This window comes from Perkinsus marinus (genome assembly GCF_000006405.1).
Source record: "Perkinsus marinus ATCC 50983 genomic scaffold scf_1104296962770, whole genome shotgun sequence".
In the NCBI taxonomy this organism is placed as follows: Eukaryota; Perkinsozoa; order Perkinsida; family Perkinsidae; genus Perkinsus; species Perkinsus marinus.
The window spans coordinates 100692-121767 of record NW_003205331.1 but is presented as its reverse complement, the minus strand read 5'-3'; the positions used below and the strand labels follow the sequence as shown (position 1 = coordinate 121767).

Below are 21076 nucleotides of genomic sequence, written 5' to 3'. Positions count from 1 at the left end.
CTGTGGCCTCTTAGTGAAGTCATTGACTTGCCCACGAACACTCGTACCGCTTCACTCAGCTGACCACTAACAGCAGCCGAGTCGTCGTCGACATACACGAAGAGTGAATACGGGGTGGTCCTGACGAGCCCACAACCACTGAAGGTGACCGAAGTGATATGGTTGGGCCAATGACCCGTGGTCCCAATCGCCACTGCGGTAGCCTCACAGCTTGCTGCTGTCGTGGTCGCATACGCCTTAGGACTGGCCCTGATGGACCCAGCGTCAACACGACTAGCATTGGTCTCGTGGACCACATAGGCCCAATACTTCCCAACCGCCGCAGGTGTGAATTCAAAGGTAAACCCGTCCGACGTAGCGATGCCAACAACCCGTGGCCCAACGATAAAGCTGTTGGCGACCTCCACCGAGAAATCAAGTCGGTCCATCTCGCCGTCCAAGTCCAGCGTGCCTTCCTCTATATAGGTCAACAACGTATACTCAGTACCACTGCGGAGATCACAACCCGACAACACCACCTCTACCACCACCAGCGAGGTACAGCTCTGGTCGAACCGCATACAGCTACCGACGTGACCAGTCGCCGACCCCCAGGACCGCATCCCCAGTGGGCCCATTCTGCTAGCATTGGTCTTGGTCACGATCTGCATCCAGTACCGTCCCGTTTCCACACAGGCGAACTCGACGTAGACCCCGTCCGAGACCGCCGGTCTGAGCAGCTTAGGCCGGACATGGAACATGTTGGACCGGTCAACAGTGAAGTCGTTGGACCACCCAATTGTGCCAGCTGTCCCCTTGGCCTCCCCCGACAAATAGACCACCACACTGTATCGACCACCAAATTCAGCAGTGCAGTTGTGCAGTTCCCACACCGTATAGCTACCATTGTACACCGCCTCTGGTCCCCGCGTGCAGTTGTTATCCGCTTGGGCCCCAGCCAAAGGGTTGCTCCTCTCGCTAAAGGCCATAGTCCCCGACGCTGTGAGGACTGGCAGCTTGTGGGTCGCGACCACCATCGCCCAAGCATACCCCGACCGAGCCGCCCAGAAACGCACCGTGGTCGAGTTAAAACCAGCGTCCATAGAAGCGTTCACTTGCGGTAGTCTTATGAAGTAGTTATTGGTCCCCGGTGCCACCGTGAAGACCAACGGTTCAGCGACTTCACCCAGTGTGTCACCGACGGTCCCAGAGACGTAGACCAAGAGCTTATACTGCTGACCATGGACCAAACCACAGTCTCTCATAGTAAAGGACCTCTCCACCTCGCCTACTATACCAGACCGTTCAATCCTACACTGTGATCCGCCAGCAGCAGCCGAACCAGTCATGATCGTATCACGACTGACCACGGTCTGACCATCCCATATCACAGCCCACACGTACCCCGATCGGACCACCCTGGCGCCCAAGGTGACCACATCCCCATCAGGTGTAGCAGCAATGAAAGGGCTACCCTCATAGAAGTAATTCCCCGTCGTGTTGGCGACCACAGCCTGACCAGTTATACCAATAACGGCCAGCTGACCGTCCAGACCGTCCCCACTGGTCCCGTCAATCACATATACCACCAGATAGAAGCTCTCATTCACATTCAATGAGCAGTTCCTGAGGGCCCTATAGGGCTGGTCCGGACCAATCGCCTCCCCGTTATAGTAACAGCCCGCGACCCCAACCCGACAGTCCAAGGCCTTGGCCGATGTGGCGGTTTGATTGTGGTGGCATCCCTCCGGGACTATGAACATCCACAGTCTCCCAACAGTCCCAACCCTGGTGTCCACATCGCACCCGTCAGCCGACACATTGTAGACAACAGGTGTGGCCCCCAGAAAGAAGTTGGAGCCTTTGGTGACAAAATCGATCTGCTCCAGACTGCCATCGTTCCCATCAAGGGTATCCTCCACATACAAGCTCAGCGTGTACCGCGCCCGCTCGCCCGACCACAGACCACACCCACTGAGAACGTTGAGACCACCACTGAGGTTGGTCCCCGCCGTGACGCTCACGCTCTGACTATAGCAGCCGGCCGAATACAGTGGTGGTACCGCCTTGATAGTAGCAGGGGTGATCAAGTCCCGGTCCTCCCTGAGGGTCACGACCATCCACAACAAGCCCGACTCGACCGTGGCGATCCCCTCTACCGTCACTGTGGTATTAGCCGGTGGACTCGGCCAGATGTACGGACCTGGCGGTCTGAGGAAGCTGTTGGACTGCGGCGTGCGGAAGTGTACTCCCGGCAACCACAGGGAACCATCACCGTACCCGTCAGCGCTCGCAACGTACACATACAGGGTATAGTCCTGGTCCCGAACCATCTGGCAAGCCGTCAGATAAGCCGTCTCGTTATCAGCCGAGGTCACCCCTCCCACAATACGGCACCCCATGCCTCCAGTCGCCCCCACGCCAGCCATAACATCAGCGATCGTCGGCACACCTGCAGTGTACTCCCGGACCATGGCCCAATACAGCCCAACCGACTCGGCTCTGAAGCTGAACCCAAACCCGCTCGTGGTTACTGGTGTCACCACCACTGGACGGTGAGCAAACTTGTTGGACGTACCAGCCACCACCGTGAACGGTTCCGTGAAGGCCAGCCGACCGTCGTAGAGTCCATCCTGCGATTCCACGTAAACGCTCGCGACGTACTCGGCCGAATGTTCCAATGAGCAGCTGGTCAGCGTAACCTCAGTCAAATTCGTCACCAAAACTCCGCTCCGCCTGCATTCCGTACCATGACCAACACCATATGTAGCATTCTTCACATTAGATATGGACACCAAACCCACCGCGCTCGCCCGAATGATCGATATCCATGCCTGACCAGTCCATGCTTCGAGGTCAGGACCACCTCCCCTTAACCACACTGGATCAGTGGGAGCAGCTGTGAACCTCACCGTGACACCATCACGCGTTGCTGAGCTCGAGACCATCGGACCAACGACGAAACCGAACGACGCCTCCGGCACGACCACTTCGACCGCCGAGGCCAGCGTCCCGTCCGACAGACCATAGGCGTCCTCGACATACACGAAGAGGTCGTATGCTTTGCCTCTCTCAAGACTGCAGTTGAATATAACATATAAGAGAGTGGTATCGATGGTCATGTTATGGTACCGACAGCCCGGACCGCCCACGGCCAAGGTCCCAGCCTTGACAGTATCAACACTGACGGCTGAGCTGTCTACTCTATTCACCACAGACGCGTACATAAAACCAGTCGTAGCGTTGGCCTGAAAGCTCAGCCGCAGTTCCCGCTCGGTCGGAGGGTTGTGGAGGTACGGCAACGACACGAACGTATTGGAAGGGCCAAGGACGAACGTCACTGACGGTGACACGGTACCGTCACCCAAGTCGAGAAAATCCTCAACATACACAAAGACTGCATATCTGTTGCCTCGAGCCAACGAACAGCCTGTGATAGTGAGCACACTAGTGGTTCCGCCAGAGACCACCAACCCGACCACACCGCACTCAACCGGCTCCTGTGGGCCAAGTTCTTGTCGCTTCACCTGGTCCAATGACACGCACGTCGAAGATTCTTCCGGGATCACCGCCGCCCACAATCTCCCATTAGTCGCCGTTGTGTAATTCAGTTCGATCCGAGCAACCGTGGGAAAGTTTATAATATTCGGGTTGACCAAAAAGTAGTTGGACGTGTTTCCCGACATAATACGAAGTGACATAGGCCTCGACAGAGTCCCATCACCATAGCCCCGACCATCCTCCACATACACTGCGGCCCAGTAGGCCACTCCTGCCGACAAACCACAGCTTCTCAACGTCACTATAACATCAACAGCCGCATTGACTGCCTGACCGGTGAGCCCACACAAGGCGTCTTGTAACAGTTTAATACTGCCTATGGTCTTGAGACTACCAACGTCCCCACCATTGACGACCGAGACCCAGTACTTCCCCGTAGTGGTCGGGGTAAATGCCAACTGGACCAAGTCGGACCGCGGCGTAGAGTAGACCCTCGGACCACGATAGCGACTTGTTTCAAAATCGTTACTAGCTGGTGCTGTGAACTTCAGAGGACCACTCAAGCTACCGTCGTTGCGGCCCAGAACGTCCTCGATGTACACGAAGAGAACATAAGTTGCCGACCCATTCAAATTGCAGTTCGTGATAATCTTGTTGGTCACATTCTGAACCACCCAAATGCCGTCCTCCGTCGTCCCACACTGACCATGTCGTTTGTAACCAACCTTCGCAGCAGTAGCGTTGACATAGAGCATGTCATGCTCGGACACCACCTGAGATGGGCGGCCACCCTACTAAGATCCACTCTAAAGCAGATGTGACAAAAAGACGGTATGAAAACTATAACTCCCAGTTTGGAAAAATGTGCACATAGGAAACCACACCCGTAGGATGATATGGAAATTTTGAGGAAATTCTTTGGAATTTTCGTTGGTTTTCGAACACTTCTACTCGAACTCACGTGTAAATTTCCATAATTAGTGGAGGAAACCGAACGTATATTCCAACACTGATGGCTTCACACAAGTCTCGACAAGCGAACCCTCACCTGCATCCAGGCTCGGCCGCTACCAGCACTGGCCCCAAACCGGACCTCCACACTGTTCGTGGTAACACTGACAATCCTGGGCTCTTCCCAGAAGTGGCTCGAGATCCTCATAGGGACCGGCACAGGGATGCCACTCCATAAGGCCCCATCGCCGTCCCCACCGTCCATGCCCTCGAGATAGACATGGGCCCAGTACTGCTCTCCAGGCTTCATCCCACACTGATGAACTGTTAAACGAGTGACCTGGCCGCCGGTCAACTGTCGCTTTGAAACTCTGCAGGACTCCTGAAAATCGCTGCTCCCAGCACATGGCTGATCCCCTCGCCCACCTGCGGCCAAGTTGGATGTTTGTTTCGACCGTAGACGACATCAAAGGCCGTCAGTGTGTCCTGAGCTGCTGTGCTCAGCTGCAACCATACAAAGCCGTCCTCAGCAGGAATAATGTCCAGAGAGACAGTGTGGGAGCTAATCAGGCCTACACCGAAGCACCCGGGTTCAGTTCCCGGTAAGGGCGATTCTATATACCTCACCAGCAAAAACAGGAGATCTCTCGAAGGCGTTGCTGATAGGATAGACTAGTTGCGCATCGCGATACACTCGGTAACCCAACACGGCCGAGCCGCAATCGTCGCTTACTGGTGGCCACGTAATCTGATACAAAAACCGTCAACTCACAGAGCGACGCATTCCACCTACGTCCAGTGTCCACGGGCTACCCGCAGTCTTGGTCGGAGCCGCTAAAGGAGCCACTGGTACACATCGCATCAGAGCTGTGAAGGCTGTCGAGTTAGGCCCCTGGCCACCACCATTAACAGCACCGACCTTCCATCGATAGTAGCTGCCATCCTGCAGGCCCGTCGCGGCATAGGCCGATTCTGTCCCCTCATAAGCCAAGGCGAACTCCCCACCCAGACTGCCATCGTCAATGTACAGCCTGTAAGAGCTGGCCCTCACAGCCTCCTCCCAATGCAGACTCATCAGCCCACGACTGCGTAGGTCCCTCACATCCAATGCCCCCATCTCCTCGTTGTAGTTGAGCCCAAGGCCAGTCGGGGCCCCCGGGGGCTCAACACAGATGAAGTCCACAGCCGTGGAGTTGGCCCCCCACCCAACCTGGGTATAGGCCGTCGCGGTGAGCTTGTACAACACGCCCTCTTCACATGGTAGAAGGACCACCGTAGTAGCCGGATCAATAATGCTACTATAAATCGTACAGGTACCATTGACAATGACCCTGTACCCCAGCAGGTAGGCCCCACCATCATCGACAGGCTGTTCCCACTCTACCCTGACCATCCCATCCCCCGCGCTGGTGCCCTTCAAGTTCAGCGGAGGCCCAGCCAGGTCGGCGGCCACACAGGAGATGGGCACTGTAAAGTTACCAGTACCGACAACATTCACAGCCGCAACTTTGATACGATAGCTCAAGCCTTGACTCAAGCCTGTGATGATCGTGACCAGGCCGGATTCCAACTGCGCTCGCCCGAAGCTGCCAACGTGACCATCATCAATATAGACATCGTAGTTCATCACAGCAGACCCTCCGTCATAAGAAGGGGCGGTCCACTTCAGGCTGCACGTGGTCCTTCCCGTTGCGGTCACTCCCACGCCGGTCGGCATACCAGGGACAGTGGCTGTGAACCCACTAACGTAGGTACTGTAGGGACCCCAGTCTGTCAAGGCCTGGTTCCGGGCTGCTATACGGTACACACACTGTGACCCTGACACGCCGGGCACCGCCGAATCGTTATAAAACACACTGGACCACGTCGAGTTGAGGACGGTGAACCCACTGCCACAGTCCCGCTCGACCTTGTAGTGCTCAATCCCAGCACAACCGGTATCAACAGGAGCCTCCCAGGCCACTTTGATATGGTCAGCAGAACTGCTGACCAGGACCAGCCCCTGTGGAGGCCCTGGTGGTACAGCTAGTTGGACAGACACACTAGGGCTTTCAGGACCGACACCTATGCTACTCTGAGCTGCCACCTGCGCCTTGTACACCAAACCGCACACCAAGGCAGTGCTGTTGTAGGTCCTGGTATTAGGGGACAGGGAGCCGTCAAAGACCAGAGTAGGTTCATCATTGTAGCCTTTGTTCACAAAGAGTTGGTATGAGACCATGCTCGCACCACCATAATAGACACTCGACAACGCGTCCCATTCCCACACGATGCTCTCCATGGTCGAGGACCTCCTCCGTAAGTTCAAAGGGGCAGCGATCGGGGGCTTTCCCACGAGTCGAGATACCAATGCACTCCACTCTCCCGTGATGTTGACCAAATTGACGCCTCGGACCCTGAACTGGTAGGTGACCCCTTCAGAAAGACCACACACTGTGGTGTTAAGCCAATTAGCCCCATAGGGCATCGACGCATCCGTCCAAGTAACGTTCAAAGCCTCAGCAGCGTAGTTGAGCTGATAGTAGTTCATGGGACTACCGCCATCATCACTACTAGGGTCCCACGTCACAGCCACACAGGTATTAGTATGATAATAAGTAGTCACATTGACCGGCGGCGATGGTCGATACGCCATAAGAGTGTACAGGATGGTCTTATTGCTCACCTCGGCCGAGGACTTGCCGACTATGTTAACGCCCAAGACGTAGGCCCTGTAGGTCCGGCCCAGCACGAGACCAGTTCTGAGGTAATATCTGGTATTAGGCTTATTGAAGCCATTATAGACCAGATTGAACGGCCCTCCAAGACCATCATCACCCCACAGCTCATACCCCTTGAACACCTCAACAGCCTCGCTGCCAACACCAGCAACTGTCCAGTCTAGGGCCGTCCAAATGTACCGGATAGTCCCAACGTCCATGATCTCTGCACTAAGGCCCTCGACCGGACCAGGAAGGTCCGCATTTCGCGTATAGAGGGCTAGACTATTAACAGACCAGTCTTCACAGTTCTTGGCCCGGACCATGAAAAGCCATGGGCCTCCAGCAGACGTGCAATTTCTACCAGTGATAGTGACAGAGGTAGTCAACGCTGTAGTCGCTGAGCCCGCAAGCTCAACCAGCTGAGTAGAGTACTCGTAGACAGCATATTTCTCTATCTCGCACCCGCCATCATCCTCCGGTGGAGCCCAGCCGAGCTCCAGCGTCTCCAAAGCACAGTCCGTAGACAAAACAAACGGCTTACCTGGGGGACCAGGATCGGCCACGGTCTTAAAGATGGCCACCTCGCTGAGCTCGCCCTCTCCGACCACATTAGTGGCGCTAACTTGAAACGCGTACTGTAGACCAGATTCTAAGCCGGTGAACTCTTTGTAGGTCGTCGGACCTTCATAAACGACCACCCGACTGCCACCGAGACCATCATCCATGTAAAGTGTGAACTTGAAGATATCGCTGCCTCCAGTATACGCGGGCTGTTGCCACACCACGTGTAGAGCACTACGACTGTGGTACACCACCTTTACTGAGTCTGGCTTCCCAGGTGGACTAGCCGCTATCAGAGTGGCTACCGCCGACCGCGGCGACTCCACCCCCTCGCTGTTCACCGCGATGGTCTGGTACCTATACACCCTACCACTCGACACGGTGGGGTCTTTGGCCTCAAACAGAGACGGACTGGTCAGCTCCGTGATGAGCACCGAGATCGATGTCGTAGTCGGAGGGTCGTCCCTATACAGTCGTAGGCTACTGATTGACGCGCCGCCATTGTCCGAAGGGATGTATGTATTGAGATGCACGAAGCTTGTTGACGAATTCTCTGCAACAAGACCGCATGTAAGGTCCAGCATTGAGCGGTAGTCCTACTCCAGGTTGGCGCCGGCGGAGCTGACGGTGGTCCAACTATGGTCTGATATATGGTATTAGTGCTCATCTTTCCCCCTCGACTGTTGTTAGCAGCAATGCGGAACCCACACCTATGCGCCCGCAACAGTCTATATAATTCCCCACAGACTCTTCAACTTACCTAGCGCCAGTCGTGAGACCAGTGTACTCATAAGAAGTCGCTGTCGCCAGTATCGCTGTATTAACAGGGACATCGACATCACCACCATTGCAATCGTCGCGGAATGCTGTGAAGCCCGTCAGTGGAAGATCCGCCGAGGAGACGCATGTCGTCGTGTTACCGATGGTACCTGTTGAAACATCTCAACAGGTCCAACCTGGTCTTCTCCCGGCCTCACAGGATATCCAACCAACCGTCAAACTCGTAATCGTGCTGAGGTGGCTCATGACCTGTATCGTGAAGTCCTCAGGAAGTCTTCCCGTCACGAAGGTCCCAATATCGGACCATTCCCCCGGCGTGGTGCAAGCGAGCGGACAAGGATAGCTGGCTAGCGTACTGTTCTGTGAACAAACACCATGGGCCCGAACCCGGACACGATAGTATTGCCCAGGGACGAGGCCGCTGATCACATAGGAAGGATCTAAGATCATACGGGTGACCTGCTCCACAAAGGCAGGCAAACTTACCAACGACGGTGCAAGACTTAACGCTGACGGCCGAGCTGCTTCCCATTAGAGCATCGTCATGCTCCAACTCCCACATCACTATGGGACCAGAGTTCGACGTACTCGGAGGAGTCCACTTTAGTGCTAACTCCACCGACGAGTTTCCCTCGGTATTTTTGTACATAGGGCGACCTAAGGACGCTCCGATCGGTCAGAGTTCGAGGAAGCCGTTACTAATACGGCGAGTCAGAAGGGGAAGTGCATAGTCAAGGTGAGCGACGATAGACGCGAACATTACCATGGAATAATCATTACGGGGAAGGCAGCAACATTGTACAATTACCTTGCGGCGACCGCCGAATACTTACCAGGTTTTCCATGAGGAACCCCAACATAGACGGCCACGCGGGGAGTCATCGCTCCTTCGCCTGCCACTGTTATCGCGGCTACAGCAACCCAGTAATAGCGCCCAGGAATCAGGTCTGAGGCCATACATCCTCCAAAAGGTTACCGACCATGACCGTGTCTCACCTGTCAAGTTGTACTCCAGCACGCTAGCTCTGTTCGCCCCGTCATACACAACATGCAGTGGTAAGCCGTCTAAGCCATGATTGGCATACACTCTATATCCCGTAATGGGGCATCCTCTGCTATCCACTAGGTTGAGTATAGGGAACCAACTAATGCCTATCACGGACGGACTCCACGCTGGTACAGTCCTCGAAACATTGCTAGGTGGACTTGGCGGTGCGCATGCGTACAGCGTCCGATGTCCGGAGGCATCTCCATCACAATCGCTGTACTCGGCCGTATTGCACGCAGTGAGGTCATTGACTGCGTTCTTAGCATAAACACGATAACGGTACCCATTTCCTGTCACCAACCCTGTAGTGTCAGTGTACTCCAGAATATTGGCGTACATGGCCGCGATATTCGTGAACGAGGAGGAACCGGCTACTGCTCGCTGGACCACATATCCCGTGATGGGCAACCCGACCAAGTCTCCCGGTGCAGACCATCTCAGAGTAATAGCAGTCATATTGCTACTCACGAGTTCGGGTGGATCGGGTCGATTAGGTCGCCTACCGCAAGGCTTGACGCAACAGTTCGTGGACTGTTCGCTCTCGCCCGCATCAGACAGAGCTGTAACGCGCATATCGTACCACTCACCCAGCGTGCAGTTCGTTAACGTGTACTCCACTGTCGCCGCATTGTCCGTCGCATCATACGCGAGCAGAGAGTTGACGTACACTCTATAGCCAGTAACAGTCGGTGGCGAACTCGGCATCGTCCACGAGATCGAGATGGAACTCTCAGTACTGCCCACAAAAGACGCATTTGGTGCCGCGTTGGGCGAGCCAGCCATGAGATCACTTTCTTGGCTATACGCCACTGACCCCACCGTAACGCCATTATCCGCGTATACACGATATCGATAGACCTCGTAGGAGCTGATGCCCGCCGTGTCCGTATAAGAGAGACCAGTCAAGTCAGTCGCCACTGTTGTCCAGGCTCCTCCCATCTGGGACCGCTCTAGAGTGTACCGTAAATTACTAGCCTTCCCACCATCATCAGTAACAGCATCCCATTCAACCAAGATGGACCCCGCACTGCTGATACCCTTCCGCGGTCGCCCTGGTCTTCCTGGTCTGCTAGCAGCATAAACTATGATGTCTTCAGACATTGGACCATCACCAGCCTGGTTCAGAGCTTGAACGCGGAACGTGTACAAATCGCCAGACGTCAGAGCAACCACCTCCTCAGCATCTGCCTGCAACGGGGCGTACTCGAAGGTGAAAACTGAGCTCTGACCCTGACCGTCGTAGACCAGCGTATCCACAGGTGTATTGTTTCCGCTATTCATCCATACCCTATAGCCAGACACGAGCGTGTTGGCCGGAGCATCCCATCTCAGCACTATACTCGTACTAGAGCTGCTCGCTACCCAACCCAGCTCCGGTTCCACAGGCGCAGTCGGTTGAGCGGTAGCCAGCAGTGTAATGCGATCACTTCTCGGCCCTTCTCCAGCTGCATTGATCGCTACAACTTGAAACCTCCAAACATCGTTGGGCGAATCATTCTCAACAAACGGACCCGATATTGACAACGACGTTGTGCTCGCGTTTAACGTGTCATTAGAGCTTTCATAGCTACCAGGGGAGTAATAGACCCTATAGCGTTCCAGAGGCGAGCTGCCGACCTCAGTCGGTGGATCCCACGTGATCGCTATTGTGTCACTCGCTTGGACAGCCGAGAAATCTCGCCGAACGTTCAGCACTTGGCCTGGTGTCAGCCAGTCGCAGCATGTAAATTCGGCAACACTTGAGGGTTCCGACTCGCCAACACGAGTGAACCAAGTCTGGGAAAATTTATAAACCCTTCCGTAGATGAGATTGTCGATCCGCACCATCGTCGAATTCGCACTGGTAGCTTGAAATACCGCATTTCGTAGTACGCTACCTCCTAAACCATCATTCCACGCCAACGTATACCCAATAGTTGGGGGCAACGTTGTCGAGCCACAACCGGTCGTCATCGGAGCCAACAACAAGACTGTTAAGCTCCCAGTCGTATCAACGCTGGACGCTGCAGTGAGCACTGGTGTCGGCGGTGTACCAGGAAGCATGCATGGAAATACAGAAATTTCCCGAGATGACCCTAATAAGGTATTCGAGGCTGCGAGTCGGTAGGAGTATGGCACGCTGTTGTTCAGCGCGGTCTGTTCGTAAGATAGCGTATCAGCCGTCAGAGTTGAGTTCAGCGTCGTCCATGTTCCTACGGCATCTTCTCTTCTCTCTAGAGCGTAGCTCACTATAGCGTCATTCCCATAATCAAAGGGGGGCTCCCAGACAAGTATAGCGACGCTCGTATTGAACGGGCTGGCCCTGTAGAAGGCACTCACCAGTGCAGGCGGCTTGTACACCGTCACCTGTTCGCTAGGATTTAGACCATCCAATTCCATGCCCGAGTGGAACAGACTGGTAGTCGGGATCGCATGCTTCGCAACACCCAAGGCCGGACAACTCCACGAGAGACAGAAACGGGCCACTCCGTCTCCATCCCAATATGAGATCTGTATCGGGACCATTCTTCCTGGTACCATGGATACTTGAGAGACCTCGTAGCTTCCGGCACTCTCCACCCGCAGTATCAGCCGATCTCCAAGCCAAATATAGGCGGCTTCATCGACCTCAACGTGCAGTGTATAATTGCACGCGTATTCAACCCGTAGATAGCCATCCCATTGCATACTAACATCGTCCAGTCTCTGTGAAGGACCCACCGTACCCTTGCCCCATTCAAGACACATCGACGGCTCTACGAACTCGCCCGTGGGGTATCCAGCCCAACCCTTTGTCGGCCAATACTTAGCATTCAGGCCTCCCTGTTTAGCAACAAAACATCTGACCTGCCAAGTGCCGCTATCAGGATACCTCGACATCAACTGCCAAACGTTGTCACCTGTCTGATGAACAAACAAGGGCTCTCGACTCGGGACGAGCCCTTCGACGTCCACCCTCGGCGCCGAGTTCAGGTCGATCCTTTGCGTTCCCTCGGCGAAACAGGCAACATCTATTGTCGGGTCCCCAGTGACAATATTATCAAATTCGTCCCGGGCCGTCAGAGTGATATTATACGACACGTTGGCTTGCACTCTACTCAAACCACTTGACGCTGTCCCGTGAAGAGAAAGATTCTTATTGAAATCGTAGTTCAGCTTCAACCACGGCTCGATGGGTGCAGCCTTCACTGTTATGTTCAAAGAAATATTAGTGCCTCTGACCATCACTATCAGCCCCGTCCATACCTGTGTCGCCGTAGTCTGAACGTAGCAATACTGCCACATGCCGAGTCCCCAGTATTTGGTCATTGGGCCTAGATTGGTCGTGGGTGGATCCTCCTCAACGTCCTCAGCTCCCTCCGCTATGAAGCCGTAGACGTTGTTCAAAACACTGTCTCGCATGGTGACATTAAAGCAGGCCTCCCGCCCAGCAAAGCACTCTGTCTGAGCTGAGCCTTCTATCAGCGTGTTCGAGCCCACCACAGCACTGGGAGATACCACGACACTGAATGGCGAGTCGACAATATCCTCCCACCTCTCCTGGTCAACCCACACCTGTACCCTCATATTCCATTGTCCAGCTATCCTCGGACTCATCGATACCACGTAACGCCCCCCAGAGGAGTATGTGAAATTACCATAGACGAAATTCGCGCTGCTTCCGGTCTCCTCAACGAAGACGCGGAAGCGACAAGTAGCGAGCTCATTGACAACACTAGTGTTCCAACACTCAGCTTGAACTGGGTCATCCGCTGTTGACCTCGTATTGCCGAATTTATCAATCGTTTGCATCGTGAAGGTATTGATCATCCCCGCAGTCATTTGAGACAGGCCCGCCCCAGCGGCAGTGCTGTTAGCCCAGGCCAGGCCTGGAGCCACAACCACTGTGCGCTGGTCCGTAGCCAAGACATTGAGGGGACCCAGGAGATACTTGGCAGGTATAGGATGCTTCGGAAAGTCCACGCCGGACCACGACAAGGTAACAAATGCACCACTGGTACTATGCTGGTACAGCAACTCCACAGGCACCGGTTCGTTCTCCGTCAAATAGATACTTCCCCAGGCGTAGACCGCTAGTCCGTCGATGTCGGCCAACTCCCATTTATCAACCAGTGTCACATGATTGACCTTCAGCCTTGCAGCGTAATCAGCATCAACATAGATCTTGAACGTACCCGTAGCATTCGGTAGCAGCCACCCTGTCCATCGAGCACTCCAGTAGTCTCGGGGCATATCATCATATGGCGCGACCCCTTCCCAAGCTAGGTCGACCACCTCCTGCCTAGTGTATGGGAACACCTGGTCATTGTAATGACGCCGATCACTGGTCAACGCGACCAGTGATTGCAGCCCAGTTGTGCGGAAGTATTCCCCTAGCAGACCCCCTGGTTGGCCTAAGTCCACCACTATGCTGTAAGAGCCTGCCGCCTCCAGAGTCGTATTGAACACATAGTCTCCCGACCTAGTCGTCTCGTATGAACCATTCAAGCGAAGAGCAGGGGTAGTGGTAGCAAAAAGGGGAGAATACTCCGCAATGAGATGGACATCAGTCGCGTTAATATGGTTCCTCCAGAAGTCCCTCGGGTAGCACTTCCAGACTGACCATTCACCAGCAATGTAAGTCTGCGGAATGTCGCACTGAGTGCCGTTTTGATTCGCGAACGCCGGTACAATATTCACTCCTGCCACCGTTAGGTTTGCCGAGTTCATGATCTCCTGACCATTCACAGTAACAACGAGCAGTACTCGGCGACCGATTGTCGGAGCACCCAACATCACCGTGTACGTCCCATTGCCATTGGAGCTGGAGTTGAGGCTTTGACCGTTCAGGCTCGCCGCAACACTGGCCGTACCGTTAAGTAGATTATTGGTATAATTATCTCGCAAGACCAGCAACGCCGGTTCGTACGTCCCCGCGACATACATTTTCTTCACGTAAAATAACTCGCAGTTTTTCGGGTCCACACTACCAGGGAGAACCTCAACCTGGAATGGTCCCTGGACGAGCTGAGCGCTCGTGTTGAGCGCTTGCTGCCGGGACACGTCAATTTTATCGACCCTTACCGAGAGGAACCTACCGCTACCAGCCAACCGCGGTGTTATAATGCAACGGAAAGCACCGGAGAGCTCGTGAAGACAAAGACCATAGTCGTAAGGCGCTGGGCCAATGGACACGGTTACTCCCACCTGAATAGATGGAAAATTTCGGAAATTATATTTTTCCAAAAAATTCACGAACGGTCAGGAAACTGATTCAGCAAGTAAAATTAGACTTTGGAAAATTCATGCTGAATTCTCAGAAAAGCAAAGACCGCAAACTTCCCTGGGTTAGATAATACTCCGTGAATCGATACAACTAAGTTTCTCCCTCCCAACTCACCCCTGCCTTAGGCTGTGTTATGATGTTCCCGAAGGTATCTCTCAGCTGCAACATGACGTTGACAGACACTCCGGCCTGAACCGTGCTCGGCGGGTCCACCGATTGCAGCACACTGGTCGGTCCAAACGGTGACGCCGAATTGGCCTCTCCCACGATGTCGTATGGGGAACCCAGAATATGCTCGCCGTCGAGTCGCACGTGAAGTCTGTTATTTCCCGCTCGTAAACTGGTGAATGTGAGCTCGTATACTCCCGCAGTCGTAGTTGCCCGAGCCGGCAAAGAAAGTTGAAAATAACGACCAAAGTCAGCGGTCAACTGCGGCGTGTCGTCCAGTAGTGTCAATGAGCTCGTCACTGAGTAGTTCTTCCATTCACAGTTCAGACTCAAACTGAAGCTGGACTCCTGAGATCGGTCCACCACGAGGTTGCCGTACACATCCTTGACCGTGAGTCTAACAACTTTAGGCACACCTGCCATGAAGTCTATGGGCCCAGCCAGACCGTCACTGACCACCGTCGTAGAGGCTGCAGGTGGTCCGGGGGACACGACCAAGGCACCTCCCGAATTGCCTATCTCCACACCGCTCGACTTGATCGTCACTGTATAGGTACCGACCTTGGTCAGAAGATAATGAACTGCGTAAAGACCCACAGATTCATCCAGGGGAGTCGAGACCACCGAAATGGTGCTCCCACTGTCAACCAAATCCACCACAAAGACCGCCCCATTAGAATCGGTCATATTATTGCCCTCAGTATCTTGAGCTTGGATATAGAACACACTCGGGAAGCCAGCGGTCGTCTCAGTGAGTTGATCCCCGTAGGCAAAGCAGTTGCGAGGGAGCAGATCGCCGACCGTAACCTCGATCGCGATAGGCATGCCCGTGATCACAGGGGCCCGGAACATTCTAGAGGACGGTATAGGCTCCTTGACTTGGGAAAAGGAACTCCAATACAGCTTCATATGAGCCTCTCCAGTGAGCTCTCGGTACTCTAGTCTAATGTAATGGTAGCCGCCAGCTGTGAGGACGGCTTTACCCCAAAAGCCACCACAACAGATATTCCACTTGTCGAATAGGAGCACATCATCTACCCACAACCTGACCATAGAGTAACCGACAGTTGTTTCAACTCATCAGCGAGTTTCGGCTAAATGAGATGAAACTAAACTGTCTACAACAATGTAGGAGCATATGTACATGGTCAACTACATGCGTCGCTGACAATACGGAAATTTTTGAGGAGATTTTGGGAAATTTTTATCGGTTTCTGTAAGTCCTATTCTAGTTCGTATACAAACTCTTATAATCAGCGCTGAATCTCCAGAGCTAACATATATTCCTCCAACACTGGTCCGCGACCATCCAAGCTGTTGACCCGGAGGATGTTCACCTGGCGTTATCATCAGCATCAACATAGAAGGTGTAGTCCTCTGAGAACTCCGCCTGGATAAATCCAGTCCACCGAACTGATACAAAGTCCGCGGCATAGCCCGTAAGGTCGCCTCTCTCCCAGTCAAGTATCTAACATGGTGCTCCTATGGTTCAATTCAGAATTGCCCAAGGCGGAAATTTCTCAGGAAGATTCATTCTTGGGAAGAAAAGGAGTCATCCAGCTTCGAGAGATATCGTTTCCTGGAGTTTGATAACAGTGGAGGAAAATGTTACTAATGTGACGACATTTACATGGGAAACTGATTGAAGAATGTGTTCCTAGACATACGTGGGAAAAGATCTAAATGACTTCTCTCCGGGAACATTATAGGTTCCTGGATGATTCTTACCATATCTGGCTGCTGTTTGGTCTCATGAGGCACACCATAGAGCCACTGATTATCCCAGTACTGAGCCTGTAGACCACCTCGTTCGAGACTTCGAATCACCATAGTATATCTATGGAGTGTATTTTTTCTTAGGCAAATTCAAAAAATCTGCGTTTCTCGTTAACGAATGAGAGTTCTGAGCTGAAACTTTAACAAAGTATAGATATGATGATTAACTATCATATACTAAGATGATACTGTAATATTCATACAGTACGTCTGTTTGGGATGATCGAGTACGTCGTACTCAGTACGACTATGTTAGTCGGTATTGTCCCAGTAATCTCGTCTATTTTCTATTGCATAGTCAATCTTCGTGTCACCGAAGCTGAAATTTTGTACAGTGCGGGTCAATATGATATGCAAATGTGGAGAATGTGTGGTTCCTGGGATTTACGATAGTAAGCAACTTGTTGCTACCATAGCCTCGGAGACTAAGTCTCCAGACATGACCACTATCACAGTATATGTTCATAGCAATATTCACGTTGTTTATGCGATGTAGTTTCAGATCGGATTTTACTAATCTCAGAAAATAACCTACATTTTTTACATTTGCATATCAAATTGACATGCGCTGTATATACGCTCGCTTAGCTGTACTATATTGACTGGTTTACCTTCCAACGACGGTCGGAGTGTAGTAGATGCTGTATTGTCCGTTACCACTGTCACTACTCCACGCCGTTATCGGTGCCATGCCGACAGGAATCGGATCAGGCTGAGTAGTGTAATTCGCATCGCCGGGAACCAGTCGCACCTAGTGCTCAAAAGGTCCCCGGTTCGATCCCGGCACACGACATAAGTCTACTTCAATGGTTTTTGTGACTTCATCCAGCTTACTCGGGTTCAACAACCGTAACACGAAGAGGCGGCTCCCATACTGAGTACCCGAGAAGCCCGTGAGCTCATTGGCACCAGACAGGGGGTCCACCGCTTGCACTACCACCTATGGAGACCAGTGTTGGAGGAATATACGTTTGACTTCCCCAGCCTCCTCGCTGAATATAGAGGTGTACAGAAACCAGCAAGAGTTCCTCGGAATTTTCATACTGTCACCAACACATGTAGTTGACCATATGCATATTTTCCTCCCACAATGGGCTCATATTGTCCCACACATACGCCTATTATTAAGAACCTTTCAAATGGCGATATAACCATAACGCTAGCGATGCCTTGATGTTCGAGACCGGCACGTTAGGATGAGCTCACCTGATTGCTGATGCCGGCTTGGACCACATTCGCATAGGACATGACGGTACTCTCAGGCACGGCAAAGACGTTCTTCAACATCACAGTCACCTCCGATGGGATGATGCTGGTACCGACTCTATTAGTGGCATAGACGCGAAAGCGATATGATATCGGGCTCGATAGACCGCAGAATACTTGAGAGTAAAGGTTGGGGTTCGCCACACACGGCAAGACCACTATAAAGTTGCCATCAGCGTCCATGTCTCGGGTCACCGAATAGCAAGTTATTGGTGACCCTTGAGGATCCGGAGCCGACCAAGACAGTTTAATACAGTCATAATCGTATTTCGTAAACACGGTGTTCTGGACCGTCCACACTGGCAACCCGGCAGCTGCATAGGTGACAATGTCAGAGGCCTCGCCAACTACACTGCCCCCAGAGGCGGTGCCCTCGCAGTAGTAGCGGCAGGTGACGTCAGAGGTGAGACCAGTAGACGTGACGGTGTTCCCACAAGGCGCATCGAGGATCATCGTGAAGGCGCTCCCTCCGGCACAGTCGTCTTGATAGATGCGGCAAGCCGTGGGGGATCCTGTTGGTATGGGATCGACTTTCACCTGATCACAGTGAATCTATCGAGAAGTGGAAATGGAGTGGTAGAGAATGCGAGGATCGCGAGTGTTGCCCACCTCAATGACCCCAGCAGTTGAGTTGACCAGCACTGGCGGACTACACTTGCCGATCGTCTGAGCTTCTACAGCTCTCAATGCATAGATGAGTACCATAACTCGGCCGATCGACTTGATCATTCCACGATGGTATGCAATTGAACGTCGAATGGTGTCGTGACAGAAAAAAGGTCAACACGAATGACTAAACTACTCCAACAATTCGCCTACAGTTGCGGTGCTGCAAATAAACATGATTCCAAGGAGTGCCACTCGGGAGTGCCTTTCATTGCAGTAGAGACTTTCAGTCGTACATACGTCTTCGTCGTTGTTTAGATAACTTCAACCTCACTACATCCGTACACCTACGTTGTTATCGATCTTGTTCGAAGTCTATACTAGAATTATAGTTATAGTTAGTATACTATCATAGCATAATTATAGTTTGAATTATAGCTTCGTGTGTAGACTCAAGGTGAGCAAGTCGGAAGTACGAATTCGATACGAAACGATCATACTCGCCTTCCGAACTTTCATCAATTTCATCATATAATCTTCGAAGGTGCCAAAAATTTCAGTCACATGTTATAAGGACTCCCAATCTCGACAGTTGCTCATTCGAACACACCATGCAGTTAGGAAAGCGTGGACCGAATCTCCTCCAACCATTGACGGTCGGTCCGATCCTATAGCCTCGTGCTGCACACTAATGATTTGCCACTAGATCTTCTGATGGCAATCTACCTTGGTATGACTAACACAACAGAGTGCTATAGGAAACACCTCAACGTTATGAATCAACAGTCATGAACTTCCACATCTCATGCTTATCAGGCTGATAGCCAGCGTCATTCACAAGACTAGTGTAGTGGAAGGCCTTGCTCCAGTGCATGTTCGACTTCACTGCTGATGGTTGGACGCAATAGATGTCAGTCCCCTTCGGCCCAGCATGGGGAAGATACCTATGAGCCGTGGAGCACAGCAATAAGAGGGCGACCGACTTGCCGATGAAGTGGGGTCCGTAGACTGCATATTCCAACATGTGATTAACGCTAGCATTGTGGCCAGGCGATGGTGCTCCTACTCGCAAACCAACTTGGAGAGCTTCCTACAACAATGTGATGCAAATTTCAATGGAATCAAACGAATCAATGCCAGTGTGAAAAAATACGTCAACATTTGCTGGTGATACTATTAGGAAATTTTAGGAGATTCTTGTTGATTTCTTTATACCTCGAATTTATACGTAACCCTTTTGTAGTAAGCGCTAAAACTCCTTGCGCTCAGCTGCAGAGAGCGAACATATATTCCAACAACACTGGTCACTGCTGAGCATTGGACCAGCCCGAGTGATCCTTACAGATCCCCTCGAGAGGTCAACACTATTGCCAGATTGAGAGTCGTTCGTCACAACCCATCGCTTCTGAGGCGTAATGATATCAATCGTGCCCGGGTCTTGAGAGCTCTTCATAAGAACAACACTCGTTGGTGACACTGGTTTGACGAACTGTAACAAGCCGGTACAGTCACCACTCCCATCGAGGACCTGAACATGGTCAGAGAGCCCCCTTCCTTATAAATATCAGTGACACTAACAAACTGACAGCGCTATTTCACTGCTGTTTTTCGGCTTACTCCCATTGCAATGTATCATCGGTGATAGTTGAGAATAATTTTTCGGGTTTACGTTTTTCCCTGAATTTTCTGTTCTAGATTTTCCTTCACTTTTGTCATGTTATGGTATGGTCTTTATAAGTGAATTAATTTCTTCAACTAGAAATACTACCATGTTATTCTCTCTAATTCTACCTACTACCCAACCTCTACCATAAACTGCTCAACTGTAAGCACTAAGAAAAGCAACGAATATGGCGTTGACATCACTTGATCGTCAGTGCTGAATAGAGGTTGGCCGCTGATGTAATCAGAGTATACACCGTGGATGCCGGGGACGCCTCTCAGAGACTTTGATAGCATTGGTAACGCCCAGTGATCATTACTCATCCTAAATGATAGCACACATGGTCTGAAGACCCTTCCCCAGCGAGAAATCTCGACGTTGAAGGCAGTGCGAGAGTGGTAACCTTACGGTGTATCAACATCAAAACCGAGAAGAACATTCCTGGTCTGAGCCGGGAGGCCGGCAAAGATCTCCGCGGGGGACTTGTCGGGCAGTCGATGGGCAGAGGGCAGCTGCATGATGCGAGAGTGATGGGAGATAGGTGTGTGGGAGAATAGCATTGAAGGAAAGCCCGCCAGAGTTGTAAAAACTTGGTGGTTCTTTCCGTTTATATATAATAGTAATAACTGAATAGTATAATGGAGTTTCACAACCCGTTTTACGCGAAGTGGCGAGATACTCGGTGAAAAACGCGATATTCGCGGAGATATGCAGTAGTCGTGAAATATGTTTTTCACTAGTGTTTTTCATACCACTAGGGTGGTGAAACTCCATTTTTGTATTTATTTTATATTATCCCGGGCATCAACAATATATATTATTATGGTAAC

General features: G+C 52.2%; 2 protein-coding genes across 2 annotated transcripts in view; both read right to left on the bottom strand.

Moving 5' to 3' along the window:
- The window catches only part of Pmar_PMAR000544 (titin, putative), a gene marked incomplete at both ends in the record, with an annotated part of 31811 nt that extends 13105 nt beyond the window's left edge, over positions 1–18706 (bottom strand). Inside the window, 16 exons of the mRNA XM_002771445.1 lie at positions 1–4253; positions 4529–4813; positions 4858–5003; positions 5059–5179; positions 5225–8051; positions 8455–8623; positions 8672–8914; positions 8961–9038; positions 9308–9421; positions 9471–14688; positions 14882–15980; positions 16273–16403; positions 16664–16729; positions 17514–17651; positions 17918–18514; positions 18587–18706. The exon at positions 1–4253 is cut by the window's left edge and continues 4 nt beyond it. Coding sequence (XP_002771491.1) covers positions 1–4253; positions 4529–4813; positions 4858–5003; positions 5059–5179; positions 5225–8051; positions 8455–8623; positions 8672–8914; positions 8961–9038; positions 9308–9421; positions 9471–14688; positions 14882–15980; positions 16273–16403; positions 16664–16729; positions 17514–17651; positions 17918–18514; positions 18587–18706 — 15605 coding nt within the window. The remainder of the gene's footprint in view (positions 4254–4528; positions 4814–4857; positions 5004–5058; positions 5180–5224; positions 8052–8454; positions 8624–8671; positions 8915–8960; positions 9039–9307; positions 9422–9470; positions 14689–14881; positions 15981–16272; positions 16404–16663; positions 16730–17513; positions 17652–17917; positions 18515–18586) is intronic.
- A 649-nt stretch (positions 18707–19355) lies between these two features.
- On the bottom strand, positions 19356–20764 carry Pmar_PMAR000543 (hypothetical protein; the record flags this gene model as incomplete). Its single annotated transcript, XM_002771444.1, has 5 exons — positions 19356–19527; positions 19567–19673; positions 19926–20111; positions 20450–20570; positions 20655–20764. The coding sequence occupies 5 exons, from the start codon at positions 20762–20764 to the stop codon at positions 19356–19358; spliced, it is 696 nt and encodes a 231-aa protein (XP_002771490.1).
- Between the last annotated feature and the right edge of the window lie 312 nt (positions 20765–21076).